The sequence below is a fragment of the Lissotriton vulgaris genome, chromosome 5, assembly GCF_964263255.1.
Source record: "Lissotriton vulgaris chromosome 5, aLisVul1.2, whole genome shotgun sequence".
Classification (NCBI taxonomy): domain Eukaryota; kingdom Metazoa; phylum Chordata; class Amphibia; order Caudata; family Salamandridae; genus Lissotriton; species Lissotriton vulgaris.
Window position 1 is genome coordinate 273171992 of NC_141693.1, and position 20791 is coordinate 273192782.

The following is a 20791-nucleotide window of genomic DNA, read 5'->3' on the forward strand; positions in this document are numbered from 1 at the left end:
TCTCCCATTTCCTTGCAAACAGACTTGACCTTGGTGAGGTACGACCCAGACTGGAGTGGAGCTTTTACGCTTGCTTTCTCCCAAACTAAGGCGATACTCTGTAGAATTCCAACTCAAATATACCCGTAATTCATCTCTAGGGTAAGACGGAGTATTATTGACGTCTTTAATCATGTCAATAATTCCCTGGACTAAAGCTTTGTTGGCAGAGTTGTATTTAGTGGAACGTGGTGGACGCGGAGGATAGGTCTCGAGGGCATAGGCAAAAATGGTCTGAAAGGCCTGAAATGATCCATTGTAGCTGAAAGGCAAGACCAGATAGGGAATGCCTTTATCCATAGTGTGGGGTATCAAGCCACACACCCAGCAGTCTGTGGTGTTAACTACCAGTTGGTGTTGGTGCAAGAGCTGTACAAATGTGTTATTAATGAATTCTGAGCGTCGAGCTTGTTCGTGTTCAGGAAACAAGTGAAAAGAGTGTACAGAAGAAACAGTAGAAGAAACAGGATCAAGGGGAGGTACTGTAGTTGTTACCGGTGTAAAAATTAAATGCACGCCTAAGACGATTCCACCCACCAACGTTATTAAGACAATCAAAAACGTAACGGCACATTGCATTAGAAAGCATTTGCTGTGAAGAATTTTGTAAAGTCTATTTCTGCGAACATAAATTACATTTTCTCGTTGCAGCTCAGGAAGCTCCATCTTCTACAATCCGCTCGCGACCACTGATGATGTGTACGTAGATGAAAATGCCTCTATCAGCCCTGAGAGTTCCCAGAACTAACAGAAAGATCGACCTAGTGTCTGACCCCCGCAGATTCAACTAGGCACACAGCCACGACCCTACGGCTACCCAGACGGCAAGGCAATTTTAAAACAACAAAACAATTCAAAGTATGAGCAAACTTCCTGGCTGGAGGCAATGTATCAACATTCAATGTGTAAAAATAGGCAGTTTCCTGCTTTATTTGTCCATATTTCGTGATCGTAAATTGTATCTCAATTTTGCAGGAGCTGTTTGATCTGGAAACAGTGTATTTTCAGCAGGTGTTGCAATGTTCAAGTTCGCAGATGGCAAATGTTCTTTTGATGCAGATGACAAATGTTCAGAGTTTGAAGGAGCAGTTTCAGAAGGGGAGTCAAAGTTCGATGTATCAGTGATAAGTTCTGCATCGCTGAAAGGGATAAACCTGGGAATTTGTTCAGATTCAGAGGCACCGATTCCTTTCTTTATCCAATCATCATAAGGAAGCGGCAGAGGCACACGCTTGACGTGTGTTGTATGGATCCAGTTTTTCCGTCCAGCCACACGAATAGCAGTTCTCGTAGCCAATAACACCTGGAAGGGGCCAACGAATCTGGGTTGGAGATTCTTCGTCCGGGCAAAATTACGGATAACTACTTGGTCTCCTGGTTTCAGCTGATGACCTGGACTCTCCGGTGACTTTGGCAATGCATCGAAAACCTGTTGGTGAATAAGACTCAATTTAGCAGTCAAGTCGAAAAGGTAATCAATTAACATTGGGTATTCCAACTGTTTGAATTCCTTCGGTCTAGGTACTCCCCAAACATTGGCCGGACGACCAAAAACTATTTCGTATGGACTAAGCCCTACTCTAGAATGCACGGTAGCTCTTGTGGATAACAGAGCCAAAGGTAGTGCATCTGGCCAGGACAAACCCGTGGATGCTTGTATCTTAGCAAGTTTTAGTTTGAGGGTGCCATTGTAGCCCTCAACTAAACCAGCAGACTGGGGATGATTTGCACTGTGGAACTTCTGTTTGATCCCTAAGCCGGCACACACACTCTGCATAACTTTCCCTACAAACTCACTTCCATTATCTGACCATACAATCCGTGGCATGCCATACCTGGGGAAGTATTCTTTGAGAAGAATTTTGGCAGTGGACAAGGCAGTATTGTCCTTCAGTGGATATGCTTCGATCCATCTGGAAAAAGCACAAACTACCACTAGGACGTACTTTAGATTGTTGCAACGATCCATGTGAATGAAGTCTAACTGAATCACTTCAAAGGGGCAAGAAGGAGGAGCGAAGTGACCAGCTGGTGTGGGGATTCCCTTGCCAGGATTATGCATCAGGCATACCATACAATTTCTCACCACTCTCTCTGCACACTTACTAATCCCATCATTCTTCCAGACTGGAGCCAACATCTTACAAATCCCTTTAGAACTGATGTGCGCTGCTCCATGCGCCATCGTTACTACTGCAAGCACGTACGCATCAGGCAACATCCAACACTGTTGTTCCGACAGATCAATCCAACACCCACTCGAGTCCAATTTACCCGTGCTTTCTTTCCATACGAGTTTTTCCTCCTCAGTCGCCTCTTTCTGAATTTCTTTCACACTTTCCACTGTGTCCTCACACATTCCAGACTCAGAAATCCATCTTGCAGACATAGCAACATACATTCTACTCATCATATTTCTAACTGTCTGTTTAGCGATCTCATCAGCAAAAGCATTCCCACGACCAACATCATCCGTGATTGCTTTATGAGCACTGCACTTCACAATCGCAACTTCAGTCGGCAAGGTTAGAGATTCCAACAAGTCGTTAACTAGCTGACCATGTTGAATCTTAGTCCCATGGGACGTAATGAAACCTCTCTCTTTCCACAAAACGGCCAAAACTATGGGCCACGCCGAACGCGTACTGACTATCTGTGAACACATTCCCTCTCTTTCCCTTAGCTAAAACACATGCTCTCGTTAGTGCAATCAATTCCGCAGCTTGGGCAGAATTCTGACTCACTCTCGCAGTCTCCACAATCGTACTCAAAGTCGTTACTGCATAAGCAGCAGTCACATCACCATTCTCCAATTTAAAACATGACCCATCTACATACAACGTGCCATCTGGATCTGACAACGGAGTGTCTTTTAAATCAATTCGTCCTTTTGTCTCTTCCTCGGTTCTGAAACAGCAATCATGTGGTTCAGAATCACTCAACTCCTGACTAGTCGGCAACAATGTTGCTGGATTCAATACATTGCATCTTTTGATCTGAATATGACTCGCTAGTAATGTCAGCTCATAGCCAGATAATCTAGCACTGGTAAGGTGTTGCGTCTTGGTTCGGTTCATGAGTGTATCCACAGCATGAGGAACCATAACCACCAGCATGTTATTCATCACCAAACCAGCAGATTGTCGAATGGAAGCTGCAGCTGCCGCTGTAGCTCTCAAACAACTAGGCAACGCTCTCGCTACCGGATCTAATGTCGATGAAAAATACGCACAAGGGCGTTGTTTATCACCAAATCTCTGTGTCAGAACACAACGCGCAACCTTCTCTCTCATGAACATAGAGCGTGAATGGCTTACTGTAATCGGGTGTACCCAATACAGGAGCTGAACATAGTGCATTTCGCAATTCAGAAAAACTCTCCTGACATTCAGCAGACCATGGCACCGGACTCGGAACATTTTTCCCAGTCAAAGCTACCAATGGTTTTGCCAAAAGGGAAAAATTTGGGATCCACTGCCTACAGTATGAGGTGATACCTAAAAAGGCACGTACTTCTCTCTGTGTGCTGGGAACATTCATCTGCGTAATTGCTTTTATTCTCTCTGGGGTCAACTTCCTTCCCTCCTTTGACAAGAGATGACCTAGGTAGGTCACTTCTTGGCAACAGTATTGCATTTTCGAAGGTGACACCTTGTGGTTCAAACTAGACAAATGATGCAATAGGGAAATTGTAGCTGCTTTGCAAGTTTCTTTGTCATCGGCGGCTACAAGAAGATCATCGACATATGCACTAGGGCAGAACCAGGAGGAAGTACAAAGGAATCTAGCTGACTTTTTAATGCCCGACTGTAAATGGACGGACTCTCACAATAGCCTTGTGGAGCACGTTTAAACCTGAAGCTTCGACCTCCTAGAGAGAAGCCCAAAATCTCTCTGCTTTCTTCGGCTATCGGAATGCTGAAAAAGGCATTCTTCAAGTCGATAACTGAAAACCATGTGGCTGTAGCAGGAATCAACGTTAACAATGCAGTAATGTCTGGAACCACAGGAAACTGCGGAACCACAATTTTATTAACCTCTCTAAGATCTATTACAAACCTATACACTGGAGGCTTTGAAGGATCAGTACGTTTCAAAATTGGCAATACGGGACTGTTACAGACATTTCCTCTAGTTTCTTCAACCACGCCTTTCTTAATCAAGTCTTGCACAATCAACAAAAGTGCACGTTCACCTTCACTAGAAATCTTGTATTGTGGAATTCGTGGAAATTTGGCATTTGCTTTCAAAGTGACTACATATGGTGGTATTTCCAGAAGGCCTACATCGTTAGGACCAGTCGCCCAAAGAGTATCAGGGAGTGAACGCAGCTCTGGCGGGAGTGCATCCATTGACAAGTACATCGGAGAGATTATTCTTTTACCCAATGTAAGCTGTACTCCTGAAGGAGAACAGTACAATGTCGCATATAGGCGTTTTAACAAGTCTAAACCAAGCAGATTTTCATTACAACCTGTCGTCAAAATCAGGGGTGCTTTCAATTGACGCGGTCCAACAGAAATGGACAAAGGACCAGATACGGGGTTGTAAACAGGGGCGCCTGAAAACCCTACAGAAACATTTGTTAAGCCAGACAAAGGTGCGCCAGGGAGTTTCGCATGAATGATAGAACTTTTTGCTGCACCAGTATACAACAGAAACGGTTCGACTACACCTGATGTTGCTACTGCGACATAAGGCCCACTCTGATCCACTGGAACTGATACTACTCCCTCTCTTTGTCCATGGCTGTCCTAGTACTCAGTTTGTTGAAATCCCTCATCAACTTCACAATAGTCTTCAACATGATACTGTTGAGATCTATTTTGTTGGGCAGACTGTCCATTCCGCTGATCAAAATGATTAGAAGGACGATCATTTGTTTGTGGAGGCATAGCACCTCGTCCTCGACCTCTAGAATTCTGCATGGAACCACCACGACCTCTCTGAGCTGCTGCAGCATTATTTTGCGCTAAGACTGGACAGTCATTCTTATAATGACCTTCTTTCTTACAGTACGCACACTGATTCCACTGGTATTGTGGCCTCGGCGAACTATAATCTGTCTTTTGATATGACCCTTGCTGTGAATTCGTCTGATTCGTGCGAGGCGGATATGCTTGTTGCAAAAGAACTTTAGTTTTTAAGTCTTTCGTTTTCTTATCTGACTTTCCCTATTTTCATAATACTGTGCAGTTGCAAGTATTTGCGCAGTTGTAGAGACAGCCCACGCACTCTCGGAATCTTTCAATTTATTACTGAGTTCTGGTAACAGATTGTGTACAAATTTATCGACAAACAGTCTCTGTCCTCCTTCTGTGCTCATATCCTGACCACTGAGATCTACAAAAGTCTCTTCGAACCTTGTGAAAAAGTCGGAGACACTTTCGTCTTTCTTTTGCCTGCATGCGGACAACTTGTCCCAGTTAATGCGCAATGCTGGCATCAGAGTCTTCATTAAGTCAATTATTCTACCTGGTAAATTAGCAATTAAAGGTTCGGGTTTAGAACCACCTATTTGTTGACCATCCGCTGCAATTATAGCTGCCCAATCACCACCTAGGGCAACTGGATGATTCTCTTTACGAATTTTAGCCCAAATTGGTTGCGGAACTACATTTCCAAATAACATGTCAATGTCCGCTAAATTCATCACACAAGCTTCAACTGTCTGCGCTAACTCTTTGTAGTATCCGGCGGGATTCTTACGCGGATCAGGCAAGGCCTGTTTCACTGCTAATACTTCAGCTCGCTTCCACGGAATGTGTATCCACACTCTCTGGAATTGGGCCGGAGTAGCAGCAATACCATGGACCGCATCAGCTTGCACAGCTTCGCGCCAAATTGGAGGAACCTCCCTCATTGGATATTGGCGACTCTGCTTCGTACTATCTTTCTCTAACTCTCTCGGTGAACGAAGGGATGGATCATTCCTATAGCTTAAAATCAGTTCCATCGCCTCTTTTATATTTTGACCAACTATCATACCAGCAGCAAACTCTTTCTGAACATTAATTAATTTTTCTAGATGTGATTCGGAGTCATCCTCTTCCAACTCCTCACGTAAAAGGGAGCACATCTCATCGAACGCATATCGTTGTGTCGGTTCGTTCCATTGCATGAATGTATCTAATACATCTCTAGTACTATATCTTCTACTTTTTGAAATCCATCTAAGAGCGGTGGAATCTAATATTCCCCGTTCTTCAGTACTGGGAAGCTGACTACGTCTCTGAACAGAGTCAGAGGCAGGAGTCTTAATTAAAGTTTTATAGAAGGGGGACAGAATATTAGAGAAAGAATCAGTGATTCTCCGTCGAACAGAAAGTGGAGTCATAATACTAGCAGAAGCAGAAAATACAGTAGCAGTTGGAACACATAGAACAGGAACAGTAGGAGTATCAGGCAAAGTAGAAACAACGGGTGTAAGTGATGCAGGTATAGGTAAAGAAGCCGGCAACCCTGGAAGAGGGGGTGCCGAAGGACCATTAACATTAACCACAGGAGGTACAGGAGCTTGATTCAGGGGAGCGGGAGCAGGAATACCAGGTTGTCCAGCAACCGGCAATTGAACATTCGGTAAAGGTGGAGCCGTAGCACCCTGTGCATACGGTGGTGGTGACCTTAACAAATAAGACAACAGAGGATCATTTTCGGGGTCCTCTACTGTCTTAGCTGTACTCGATGGCAAGGCAGGGTAGCACTTGTCTATCGCTAAATTACGCTCTCTAACAGCCACCTCCATTGCTTTCTCAGACTCATTGAGTTGCAGCTGCTTAGCAGACTGTTCTAAAGTCAACTCTTGCTCTTTCTGTTCTTTCTTCAACTTCTTAATTTCTCTTTGTTTAGATTCTTTTCGCCAATAACGGAAAGAATCAAACATTGCCGCCGGGCTTTCTTCTTAAACAATTTCACTTCCAAATTATCAAGGACTTCAGGTTCAAAACTACCATGCAGTGGGCAACTAAGGACACCGTCTTTCTCGGTATATCGGATCCATACCTCATTATAAGATATTGGACCCACACCAAACTTACAATACAGATCATAAAGAGGAGTTCCGATTGGAGGAACCAGACATGAGTCCTCTAACCGGGAATCACTGTTGCAACCAAAACACGACAACATACAATTTTTCCGACTTACCATTTTATAATCCAGAACACAGAACAGACAAAACACAAACAAAAATGTGCACTCGAACCAAGAACTTAGGCCTACCAAAGCGAACAAATGTATCGATACCCAAACTAAACCAAAAGATTATCGTAACTAGAACAACCAGTGATAATCTTACGAAACCAAACCAAGAACTAAAAAGGATTATCCAAACAGGAGCAACCCTTACGAAGTAACCAACTAGCAACCACTTAATACTTAACTGAGGCACTGAAGACGTCACCAAGGAGAAACCCGTCTACGTCTCGCCGTACTAAGGTCTGCACCTCGGGTCCAAGACAGGGCGACGGTCAAGGCAACGGACCACTGCAGCCGTCCTGAACGGGAACCCTCGTGGAAGAGAACGTCGGGCCACTTTTGCGATATGCCGGGATCGATGAAGTGGGGCGCCTCCCTCAGGAATCTTCACACGAAGCTTCTCGAACTCTTCAGGCTTTTGGACCGGTACCGAATGACGTCGCCCCACGTTGGGCGCCAAATGGAGTTCTGGACTTTTTGGTTCCGTCCAGAGGTGTCAGGGATAACACCCGAAGACCCCGGAGTTCTACCTGTCTCGGTGCACAAATAAACAGAAACACGGGCTTCTCGATGGTGGCGTCAAAGACCAAAGGTTTATTACTGCAGGGACACAGAAGTCACAGAAACTACACACGGGCAGTATCTAGGAGCCTGTTCGATTTGTACAAAGAGGGTTGCTCCTTATATACTAAATATTAGGCTTCGGGCAAATTCTTTACATGTTAGTACATTCCAAAACCTTTGCGTCCTAAACAATAAATATTTGGCGTTTGCACAGAAATCGTCAACAATATCTGATGTCAAAACATTACGAACGAGGGGTTCCCACTGTTCCATCATAATCCCATGTCAACTTTTCATTCAAGAGCCGGACCGCCTCATCGTAAATTTCGTTACCTCCCCCTAATAAAGGCCCAGAAGGAAAGGAGCAGAGCCAGGTGCAGAAGATGGAAAAGCAGGATAAGAGATGTTTGTGGGTCGTAAATGGGCAAGGCTACCAGCTTCGGCCGCCTAATCATGATCAGGCCAACGAACACGAGAACCAGTATAGCAGGACTGGCCTCAGGCAGAGGAGGCAGCTTCTGTCGAGTCATGCAGCCATGGCGTGTTCTGTCCTAAGGTGCACGTGTCACTAGCAAGGTGAATCGCCGGTTAAAGCTTACGTGTCCTTAATTGAAATGAAGTAATCAGAGGTCATTGCGTGTCCATTGACTATGTGAGGGCAAGAAATACAAAATGGCTGCCGTAATCTAAGATGGATGCCATGGGTAGATCAGAAATGTGTTTGTAACAGGAGTACTCTTGCTCGTAGCATAGCGAAAACACCAGGATATGCTAAATGGATCATTTGCGGTTCACTGATACCAAAATTATGTGTTTACGACAATATTGAAAACACGGGTTCAAATCGTCACGGAACCTCAACATGACGTGCGGTAGAAAATCTGAGAGCCTGAGCCTCTGGTGAGAACATTCTGTTGGGTGCTGTCGCCTGATTGGCTGCAGTTTGGTCTATACAAATGACTAGGATAGTCATAAGTGTAGAACTTTTTGCTATTGTAGCTTAGGGCTACTGTACTTCCTGGTTGGTTATTACCAAGGTTTTTGGTTATTATATACATATTATTGCTTTTTTTATGTACCGTGGGACTCCCACTCCGACGACGGGGAATGATTCAGGCATGTGAATCTATGAAAGATACCCCAATACTGGAGAATCTGAAGCACCCATTGGTCAGTCGTTATACTCTTCCATTCAGGGAGGTAAAAGGTAACTTGACTTTCTACCAGGCAATTGTGTGCCGCAGAGCGCAAATTAATGCAGGTTGGTGGCAGTTCCAATGGAGAAGTGGTGGGGGTTGGGCAGACTTTTTTTCCTGGTGGCCTGGTTGTTAGTGGTCTGTTCCCAATCATTTCGAGGGAGACACAGGGGTGGCTTCCTGCTGCTGGGGTTCATATTGAAGCTCTGCTTGTAATCCAGTCAGAAGCTGCACAAAGGGAGTGTAGTTCAGGGGGAACCCTCGGACAGGCAAAGCTTGGCCGAGAGTGCAAGCTGGAGCATATCCAGGCATGGCGGCTTAGCATCACACAGGTACCGACTGCCCTACCCATACAGTCAGTCATGTCCAGGCCAGACCTGATTGTGTATTTCGCTGCACCCTGCTCATTTAAGATTAGTCGCTGTAATGTGACTAGATGTCATCAAAGATAGCTGGCAAAGCCTCCGCTACTTTCTTCCATAGTTTGTGCGAATACCTGCCAAGGAGGCAAGATGCAGTCACGGATCCTAAGGCAAGGCTTACGGATGAAACAATGAGCTTTATTTGGCTGATGGATGCCTGCTCTACTAAACTCTCTGGGATGGGTGTTGAAGTAGAAATTCTGGGACTCCGGGAGCAGGTCTATGCCACCTTGCCCCGTGGCTACCAACTAGGCCCTTGGGTGCAAGATTCTGGCAATACCCAGGTACCTACAAGCACATCAGTCAGTGCTTCATTGAAGGACAATATATGTTCCTGCCTTTTTTGTACAGGGTTGAGCACATTGGTTTTGACCTCTTCAGCTGTAAAGATTAGGTCTAAGGCTTCAACCATCCTCCAAATCCCTGCTGGGAGTGAGGCGGAGTCCTATCGCCATAGCTAAGATAGGCCAGGATAGACCAATGTCGGGGGAGGTATCCAGACCACTGGCATCCTCTAAGTCTATAAAAATGTCTCCAACGTAATAGTCATTATCACTCAGATCAGCAGACTGGATCTGGGTCATAAAGTGGGAGAGGGAGGTTGTTTCGGACTCAGATAAAAAGGATTGGATCGGTGTCTGCCATAGATTATGTCAAGCCCTTCACAGGACATTGACTGGTAGTGTTGGTCTTTGCTCCATCGGTCGTATTGGATGTGGCACCAGCCTCGGAGCCAGCGGAATTGTCCCCAGATCTGAATGAGGAGCTGGTGTTGTGTCCAGTGGAACAGTTGGCAATGAGGATAGATCTGCCGGTTGTAACCAAACTGGCATCCACCTCTGATTCATGGGGCCTGAAGGCGCTCCAGAAGGACCCGGGTGAGGCACCAAAACGTTTATCCATTGCCAGGCAAAGATCATGGATATGTTGCGGCATCACCGTCCATTGCAGATTAGGCTGGATCGGGACCAGCGAAAGTGTCTGTTCCCGGTGCAGAGACGTGCCTGGAGGTGCTTGGAGCTTTGTGCGATTTCCAAGTGATGGGTGTCGCAGGACGAAGGAGACATACTTGTGTCAGTAACTGACATCTGTATAATACAGGAATAACATTGTTTGAGCCCCACCTACCGACAACCAAGGGAATTGTGACAAAAGTTTCTGGATCCAGTCTGACACCTGGGGCTATTCACAGGGTGAGGAATATGCAGTTACAAGAATATAACTCTGTTAATGAAAAATCCATCATTTAAACTTGTTGTTACTCTGGTACCTTTACTTACGATTTGTCTGTATTTACCCATGCAATGAGCTGACAATCTTGCAATTTACCAGACTCGTTTGTTTTATATATTCAACATAATTTCAAGCAAATAACCACAATAAATTTACTTTCTGGTGTACATTTAGGGCACTCTCCTTCAAACAACAATGCTAGCTGGCGTAAACAAAAATATTTTACAACACTCAACTGTCCAGGTAGGCATGGACATGCTCGACATACTGCATACATATGTAGAATGAGCTAAACCAATGCAGTTGAATCTTCTTTTGGGGGCGAGGGGGGCCACTTTACAGACAGTACTTTTTACATGGATGGCTCTGGTGCGCAAGAGTGATGATGCTCATTCCCTGTATGACCATCAGAATTTCCTCGTCACTGAAGTACCTGACCGCACCGACAACTGTGCACAACAGAAATACAAATATACTCTCTGGGTTTCCCATTTAATATCTCAGGTGCAGTTCCTAATTAGTTGCTGTACTCACAGAATTTGAAAATGCAGGATGACATATGCAGAAGTAATACAAGTATAAAATTGATTTGTTCTGGATCTTTGTTTTTTTGATGGGTGCACATATGGCTGCTTGCCAAATAACCTTGTACATTGAGACACAGCAAAGTGGTACACCAGGAGACCGAGAATGTAAAATAATATCCCAGACAACATAGACTTAAATTCAAGCCTGGCAACAGTTAGTGACAGCAAATTTAGATACCCAGCGAAAAGATTTATTTAACTTTTCCTTACCCTATCTATACAGAAGAGAGACATGGAAGGGAGCAATGAGAGGTCCAGTATGTTGCACATTCCCATATCTGCAAAGTTCAAGAAAACAGTGCTCCAGTGACTCTCTCCTAATGTTTTTTAACACCCTGCAAACAGCAGCGTTCCCTTCACACAGCAGCAAGTCCTAGTGGTGATGTGGCTCCAGGCCAGAACTGAGGCAGTGCATGTATATGCTGCAGGACAGCAAGTTTATGGCAGATAATCCGAGAAGGCCAGCTGGCCTGAACATGGAGTCCCTCAGCGCAGGGCCTGGTAGAGGTAGGCAGACGTGAATGTGGCATTTACAGCTAGGCTCACTGCAAGCATCACACGAATGAAGGTGTTCCCAAAAAATCCTAGAAGGACCATAAAAGGATAACTGTTACATTTGGTTCAAATGGCATCGAAACAGTGGCAGTGAAAGTACAAGGCAGGAGATCAGAGCAAAAAAACATGCCAATGAAAATTATAACTTTTACTTAAATTCGTAATCTTTTAAAAATGATCTAAATGAAAAATCTTCTAGACCTCCATTACAAAATTAAAATGAGATATAAAAAAAGGCATATTGTCTAAAAAAATTCTTTGCCTCATTTGTGTGACCTGGTTCCTGGAGTCCCAGGATAATCAGAAGTCACTGGGCCCCATGTAAAAATTGGAATCATTTACTATTGATGTCCTGGAAACAGAGAAATACTGGACCCCAAAATTAAATGACCAACTACCTTTCTTAAGCAATTATCTTGCAATGGTAGCAAGGCAGAACAGTCCATGGTGCACTTAAGTAGGTGTTCCAAGTTAAGATACAGAACAGCATCTCAATACATTTTAGTAACAGATTGTCAATTTAGTGCTAAAATCTCTGGTTCTCACCGTTCATGTCTTATCTTGCCTAAACTTTCTCTTTATTCACTTCTAATACAGGTATCCATCCACCTTGAATCAAATCTGCTGTAATCATCCATGTACTTAACAAAAATAACGGTTGGCCCTTCTGTCCCTACAACTACCATTCTGTCTCCATACTCACATTTTACTCTAAAATTCTAAATGACTGGAGTTTAAACCACCTCACAACCTGCTTCATCATCCTTTTCGGTTTTTGTACTCCGTGCTCGTCATAAACGGTGCATTCCTATGGGTCTAATTTCATCAGCACACACATCTTATTTCCTCAATGCTTATATTCCTTGAGGTCTCCGCTACCTTTTAAACAGTTATCATCACACTTCTATTCACAATTTGCAATACTGACGTTAGAGACTTGGCACAAGATTGGACTTCACCCCATATCTGTTCTTTCAGCATTTAGGCGCTTTACTATGTCTCCTCACTCCTCCAATAGGAGCAGCTTCCAGATTTTGTCGTCCTACAGATTTGGTCCCCAGCAATGAAAAATTCACCCACTGAAAAGTGGTTTATTCCTCAGCAAAATAATCTGAACGGACAATCACAAACCAGCACCAATATGGATACCAAATCAGATTAGCTACAAATCTGTTTTTACTCAAACAGATCACATCCACAGGATCTTGTTGCTAAACTTCAAAACAAAATGTATAAATCAGTCTGAGCAAAAGCGATATGAGTTTCAATTGCAGGTGTGGATAATTTATGAGGATTCAATTCCTCTTCTACGAAACATCACTAGACTCAAAGAACAGGTCATTGGCCAAAAACATTCCAAAGGACGAAATGCCCACTCAAAGCCTCGGCTAGCACATGGTTACTTTAAGGAGTGATGGGGTAATATTGGCTGCGCAATGACCGATGACGGTCAACAAGGGTCCTAAGAATCTTCTGGCTAGCTATCGGAGGGTGGGAGTAAGGGGCAGTATATCCATGTTATAGCACTAGACGTTTCAACACACCAGTTTGAGAACTACAGTTCGAGGTCAAATACTTCTAGTGCCAGGGGTGCCTAAATGACTGGGAGCCATCGCCATTGGCAACAGCAAAGATAAAGTTAGAGACAAAGCATCTTCTGGGGTGTTGACCAAAGGTTCAAATGCAAATCTCTGGAACTGCATATGCAACAAAGACGCAAAGGGTACAGACTTGAGCGACCGCCTCATACTATCACTCCTCTGGAAGCAACTGAAGGTGCATACAGGCTTTTCAGGAGCATGGGCAGGGTCAGGACGAAAAAGGTTCACCTTCATGGTGAGAACACTTCCTGTGTTCCCCATGTGATACAGCAGATGGTGATGACCTCATGCAGCTGGCTGGAGGGGACTTGCGTCCCAGAGATGGTAAAATCTCATGTACCAGCGTTCACAGGTACCCTTTTCTTCAGCTGACACCTCAGTGATAGGTGACCATTTCTGAGATGTGTAATCTAGCATCTTCTCCTCAAGCAACATTCTCAAATTACACAAGATTATTGCAGCAGCGATGCTGACAAAAACCTTGAAGCACAGACTTGTTATGGGAACCAGATAATTTTGCTCAGATGGACCAATCGGCTCTTCAGAATTCTGGTGGTCTTCACCAATTTCAGAGGAAGCTGGACACTATGAGTAGCACATGAACAATGTTATCTTATCTGGACCATGCGCACTAAGTATGCAAATACAGCCTAAGTAGCCAGATCCCGAATCTTCCATATAGTAGAAACAGGAAACTCTCCGGCAGGCAATGTTGCTACTTTAATGCCTGGTGGGCCCCCATCCAAAGGAACAAGTGTATGAGGCTTCAAAAGGGCAGGGGTCTGAACATGATGGCTCCCAGGTCTTAGTTGAACCTTAGGAAGCCTTGCACAAAGCCAGCCACAATGCTCAATGCCACCACAAGTGTAATCCAATGGGCTGCATCGTGCACTTGGTCCGACTCACACTTCACAGTTATCCAGAAACACACAGGTGTACAGTATACATGGTCTCACCATGCAGAACAGAGTACCTGCAGGTACAGAACCCATTTCAGGGAGCGCGGGTGTACCTTTTGCATGGGGGGCAGGCGGAGGCCACATAGGCACGTCTCTGTTAGGTGCGCCGGAATTGAGTGCAACATTACAATAAGTTCCTGTCCTTCGGAGATACTACATCTCCCATCATGCCCGTTTTTTGACGTCATAGGCAATCCGACTTAGTGCCCCCATAACCGGAAACCGTGTCGGAAATTCTTACTTTGGACAGAAGTGCATTTGTTCTTGTTCCTTGATTCACCGACCCGACCTGTTAAATAAACTCCTTTGTTGGCGAGCGCAGCCGGCGTCTCATGCGAAGGAGAATAACTTCTTCTAGTCGTGCGGCATTTCGGCCGTTTGGTCCTCCGTTAGTGAGCCTGTGGCAGTGGCTCATGTAGAGGACGGTTTGTTCGTTGGCAACCATTCCCGGATGGTCCTCCGTTGGAGAGCCTGCGTCTGGGGCTCATGTGGAGGACGGTTAATTCCAACTGCCTCAAGATTAATGTTTGGCTCTGACATTTAAGAGGATATCGAACGCAATTTCGGCCGTTGTTGCACTTTGTGGCCTCCGTTGGAGAGCAGGCATTTGCAGCTCAAGCGGAGGACGTTTTTGGGCTTTGAAATTACAATCGCTCTGCGTTGTCGGCAGTGTCCTGTCCTCTGCTGGTGAGGTGAGGTCACGCTCGTGCAGAGGACGATTGGGCAAAAGGCTGAACACACCTGTAACTGACTTCAGGAAGGCAATAGAGGTACTGTTTATTCTGGGTTCCTTTAGGGGTGACGTATCCCTGTATGTTTTCCCACGAACTACCAGAACGGTGGTTCTTCATGACTATCATCTCGCTGACATTTCATGTGTAATATTTTACCAGGATACAACAGTAATGTATGAGGTGCAACCTGGCTGGATTTCAAGCAGTAGTTATTCACAGCAGGGTATGTTTCAGCAGTTATATTACCTAGGTGCCTATGACACATTTGCAAGTGAATAGGGTTCATTATTTGTCGCTTATTCTTTTCTTTCATCTAGTTGGATATAGTCTATGACATTGCCACCCAGAATACCCCTTATTGCTGGAAGATAATTATCTTCATATATTTGCTATTCCTTTATTACTTTACAATTATAGCCTAGAATATAGATTAGTGTTTTTATTCATTGTATACTGTGGAGCAGGAGTTACATGGTTTCTGTTTTGTCGTTTCAGATCTCCCTCCCTGCTGTTCCTTTCCTTACCTTCCTTCACTTGATCCTTCCACTGGCCTATGCTATAACAGCAATCTAGGCTTGGTTAGATCAAGAGGTGGACCCCTCTTAGCATCACCCCGATCCTGAGGACCGCAAAGCTAACCGTCTCCTTGAAGGGTAATGGTAACTAGGCCTGTCTTTTAACAATAATCACAGGCCACCACCTCCAGTTAATCAGAACCAGGTAGAGAAAGCGGTTTCTGCTGTATGAAAGACGTGCGATTTTGCTGTCCCCTCGAACGGATACCCATCTGGAGTTTCGGGCCATTAAACAGGTAAAATGAGACAGTTCCTTGCCTTTAAAACTAGTTTTTTTAAATTAGTTTTACAACTTATTTTCAAATAGTTTTCATGATACAACAGTCATGACATCCGATAATACTGCACAATGGTCAGCTTATTTCATTATACAATCCCATGTAAGCTACTTTGTTTAATTGCATATTCTCATCCACACTACACTGAGGTACATATAATGGCTTCAGCAACCAATGAAGCACCTTGGGCAAAGATCAGTATTATACATTATTAGTAAGAGTCTCCACTTCTTTCTGCTATGGTTACCAAAAGTCTTTCAGGCATGCCTTTGGGCGCACTGTTTAACAACACATCGGTTTGCATACTACAGTACGCCATATCATGCTCCTACTTCGCAATGGCAGGGGCCTGGGACACATCCACTTCCTTTTAGCCAAAAGTAGGGCCATGGATAAGAATTGGCACACCTTACAAAGTATAACATCTGCTAACATAAATACACTATCTCAGGAGATGGAACAGTCTCAAATTCTGTCACCCTGCTTTCGGACTCAAGCAGGTCTGTCTGTTCAATACTAAAAAGCCCATGCAATGTGTAGGAAGGCCACACTGATCTCTCTGCATGGTGTAAATTTCACAGGGTGAATTTAGCAATGCGCTGATGTACAGTACACATGATGTAAAAGCTTGTAAACCAATGTAGGTCTATAGTTAAGATTGTTCGAAGAAAACTACTCTGGGATTTTCTGTAGATCGGTGGCTTGGAGAGAATACATATGTTATCCAGGTGTGCTTCCTATATTGTTCTATGATGTACATTTTGGAAGATGGGTTTACCCTAGTCATCTTTTTACATCCTCTTTTTATTAAATGGCATAGCTAAAAGGCACCTCATTGACCTTTGCTCAGAAGTTTCACCAGTATTTTTCTGCTAATGGCTAACAGGTGCACATCCCATGCTTGTTTAGCTGCACAATCTTGTACTCCCGCTGTGTGGACTATTTCTCAGTACATAAAATATTTAAAATGATTCAAAGGGACACTGCAAATAAATAGTCACGAAAGCGGGTTCAACTGATGGGGGCGAGGGAAGTCTGAGAATATCGAACTCACCTACTACTTTAATTGGTGGTACAACAAAATTGCCAATGAGGTATCCACACATTTATTTTTAAATTCTTGTAAGCTTCTAATTTTACATTAGGAAATAGGTCAGCCGGTATCTCAATTTCCAGTTTGTTCAAATAATTCACAGAGATTTGTTGAAGCAATGGGAAAAATAGGGGGTTGCAGGTTATACTTAAGAGGGGTGAATAAGGAATATCTGCTCTCATATACTCTGTGATTTCCAACCATGCCCAAAACCTAATTCCAATCACATCTACATCATTAGGACATGCCATTGGCGACCTGCATACTCAAGTTGAAATAGAGTACGGCTTAGCTAACGTCTATTACACCTTGCCACGCACCAAGAGAAAGTTACTAAAACAATTCTTAGCATGGTATGCGATTAGATGATAAAGTTATAGATCAGGGACTGTAAGTCCTACTCTGCTCATTAGCAAAGGTAAGACTTCCCTCTTGATAAGGGGTAATTTGCCATCTGAAATCAGCCTGGTCAATCGTCGTGACTTGAGAAAACACTAACAATACGTTAGTAATTTTAGTTACGACCTGCTTCACTAATAATACACGCCCAACCATAGACAATGGGAGTTTCAACCATTGCTCGACTAGAGCTTTGAAATCCTCGAGGGTCACCTCAAAATATTTTTCTTCACCAACTCCGCTGGGTCTCGAATTGGATACCTAGCTACTTCATGTCTGGCCTTCACCTACGCGGGTATTCCCAGACCAATGGAGTAACACTGTCTGTTAGTGGGAACAATTCTGACTTGTCTCAATTTGCAACACCGAGATTCTGATTAATCTAATTGGGTCTCTGATTATAGGGGCTACATTAGTTTCTGGATGTTGGACATATAACCCAATGTCTGTGTATAAGGACACCAATCGGGTACCAGATTTGATATACATTCCCATCTGTAAATGGAACTTCAGCAGGCAACAAGCCAGTAGGTCAGTGGCCACAGCAAAACATATAATAAAATCTATAGGGGCTGTGGACACCCCTGACGAGTGCCCATACTGTTGATGCAGTTTTGCACCTTGAAGAATTTTCTGGATTCACATACATGTTGTGCTAAATTTCGCATCTAATGTTTGGGTTCCTGGAATGTCTGGTTGGATTTGTCACTAGTTTGCTTGCTTCTTACTCAATGGTTTTGCTTTTCCTCTTCTCCCCTGGAGCATAACCACTTTGCCATCCCTTTGATTGGCTGACTGGTACACTTCCCCTGCTCCCATATAGGGACCTTCTTTTTTTCAATTTTTTTTCCGTATTCTTTCAACACTACAGAATGCACGTGTTTTGTAGCTCTCCATCATGTAATATTCCTTGCTCGCATCCCATTTCCCCCAATACTTCCAGTCTAGTTATTCATGGATTCATTCATTCTTTCACCCACTCTGCTATAGTTTAGCTCTTTTTTCAAGCCCACCCACTGCCAGCTCCTCCAGGGCTTCCCTACCAACCTTCCTGTGCTCCCAGTTGCTCACAGCGAAGCGGTAGAAGCCAACCAAGAGGTGGTGAGGGTTTGCACCCAGACTTTAGTTGTGCACAGCACTGTACTTTTTTAGTACATAACCAAAGTCCACAGCGATGGCTGGTTCTGTCTCTTATCCTTTTTTAAATCTCATCTGGATGCAGTGAAGGCTTTCATGTCACATCTGTGACAAAAGTCAGGGTTTACACGAAAAAGGTTAAAGAAGACATTATGCTGCCTGAATACCTACAGAGGTGCTCCATATGTAAAGGGCATGTTTAATCTAGGATAGCAAACATTACTATCCCACTAATAAACATTCAGTTTTCCTTCGCCTCCCTCCAGTTCCTTGCGTCTGAGCCTTTCAACAGCCTGAGCCTCTGAAAGGCTTTTAGTGACTCTTGACAGATACAGGCCACACTCATCCCGGCATCATTGTCACTTGCCCGTTACAGTGCTTGAGCTACCAGCCCATAGTAGCAACTTCAATACATAATGAATGAAATCATTATACAGCACAGCTCTGTAAATCAAATTACCTCAGTGCCCATTCGGAGGTCTGGTGTTAGCCAGGAACCTTTTATCTGTACTACAATTAGATGTATAATATACTTGCTTAAAAGGGATTTCAGCTAGCCCACTTCATCTGTTGATCAGATCCTTACAAAAAAACCTCCCCAGAGCGAATGAACCCCAGCTGGGTGTTGAGATATCATGGTATATGTCTAATGGATACCATTCAGGACAAGTCGCATGTGTCTTTATTTCAATACATTTAAGGCTGTCCTTTGTTCCGTTTTAGTCCTGAGGAAGACCAGACATGATGTATAGTCGATAACACGAACAGAGTGGTCGAAACAGCAACATTACGTTATGTACTATGTCAACTATCCTTGGAAATTTGTGATGAAGATATAAGGATAAAGTGAACAAAACTTGTTTTGGACATTTTGATTATATGTGGTTCCAATGTCTCAAGTCTGTATGCGATCACGGTTAGATTTTGATTTTCACCATGTATATGTTAATGTGATGTACTGTTCTTTATGTTTTCTGGACAGCCCTTTAAAAGAGAAATATGAACATATATATAGATATATACATATATATATATACACATATATATATATATATATATATACACACACATATATATATATATATATATATATATATATGTTTTGATATATGAAAAATAATATTTAAAAACAATTTGATGTTTGCGTCGGTGGGTTTAAGATACTATTTTCTTCAAAGATTGGGGTTATTTGAGTCAGGAGAAGTTTCCCAGATGTTGAATGGATTAATTTATAGGCCTTTCAGTTATTAATGTTTAATGAACAGTATTTACAATTCCTTTACCTGGCAGAACTGTTTGTAGTTTATAACTGTATACACAGAATATCATTTCTTGGAACACATATAATGTACTGTAATCCTCCAATTTCTCACTGGAGTTTTGGTAAATTCATCTTGATTTACTTGCATCCATTTTGAACAGAGACTCATACTGAAAATACAACACTGGCGCCCTGAATTTAGTTGGGGTTATTTCTTTGGACATCCTGATAAGCAGAACCACTCCAGAAATAAAGATCATTGGTCTTCCAGTGAAGGGAAGGACTGTATTCAAATGTTTATGTATGGGACTCAGAGCAATTCATGAAAAAAGCCCCATTTCCCAGCAAAAGAAATTCAAACACTACATACCTCCGAGAGCTCTTCGCTCTTCAACCGCAAACTTTCAATGCATTCCTAAATTTCAGAATGTTCAACAGGTGGGCCAAGGGTTCACAGTTAGGTCCGCATAACTTTGGAACAAGATAACTGGTTCTTTGAGAGCCAGTCAGGACCTTCTTCAATTTATGAAAGCACTTAAAACACGAGTATTTCCTGTATAAATGGACAAAGTGTCCTCAAGGTTCTAAAGAGATAAGCGCTAAGATACCCTTGAGGTGGTAGCCACGCTTTATACATTTTCTATAATAATAATAATAATAATAATGTAATGAAACCCACTAAGCAATTTGCAAGAGACACAAGGATCAAGTGGTTCATTGGCTCAAAATTATCCAATTCAATCAAGGTTGGATAAGATGAGTTAAAGTTAAGACTACATTTATCTGAACAGTAATAAGTATAATTGTCAGGGTTATTTTGGGTGCTACAAGATCAGTTTAGTCCTTATTGAACCTGGTCTCCTATGTACAAAAGTGGTCAGTGTAAAATGAAACCATTAATTATTGTGAACTCATGGCTACTCCAGTTCCATGCTACCGTAAGCAGTGTGCATATGTTCTA

At 43.3% G+C, this 20791-nt stretch overlaps 1 protein-coding gene across 2 annotated transcripts in view; it reads right to left on the bottom strand.

Annotated features, from left to right (window-relative positions):
* Positions 1-10739: 10739 nt before the first annotated feature.
* Positions 10740-20791, bottom strand: part of TMEM201 (transmembrane protein 201) — a 274511-nt gene continuing 264459 nt past the window's right edge. For both annotated transcript variants that reach the window (XM_086921392.1, XM_086921393.1), the window contains one exon: positions 10740-11822. In XM_086921392.1, the coding sequence (XP_086777518.1) occupies positions 11725-11822 (98 nt within the window). In that variant the 3' untranslated portion in view covers positions 10740-11724. The remainder of the gene's footprint in view (positions 11823-20791) is intronic.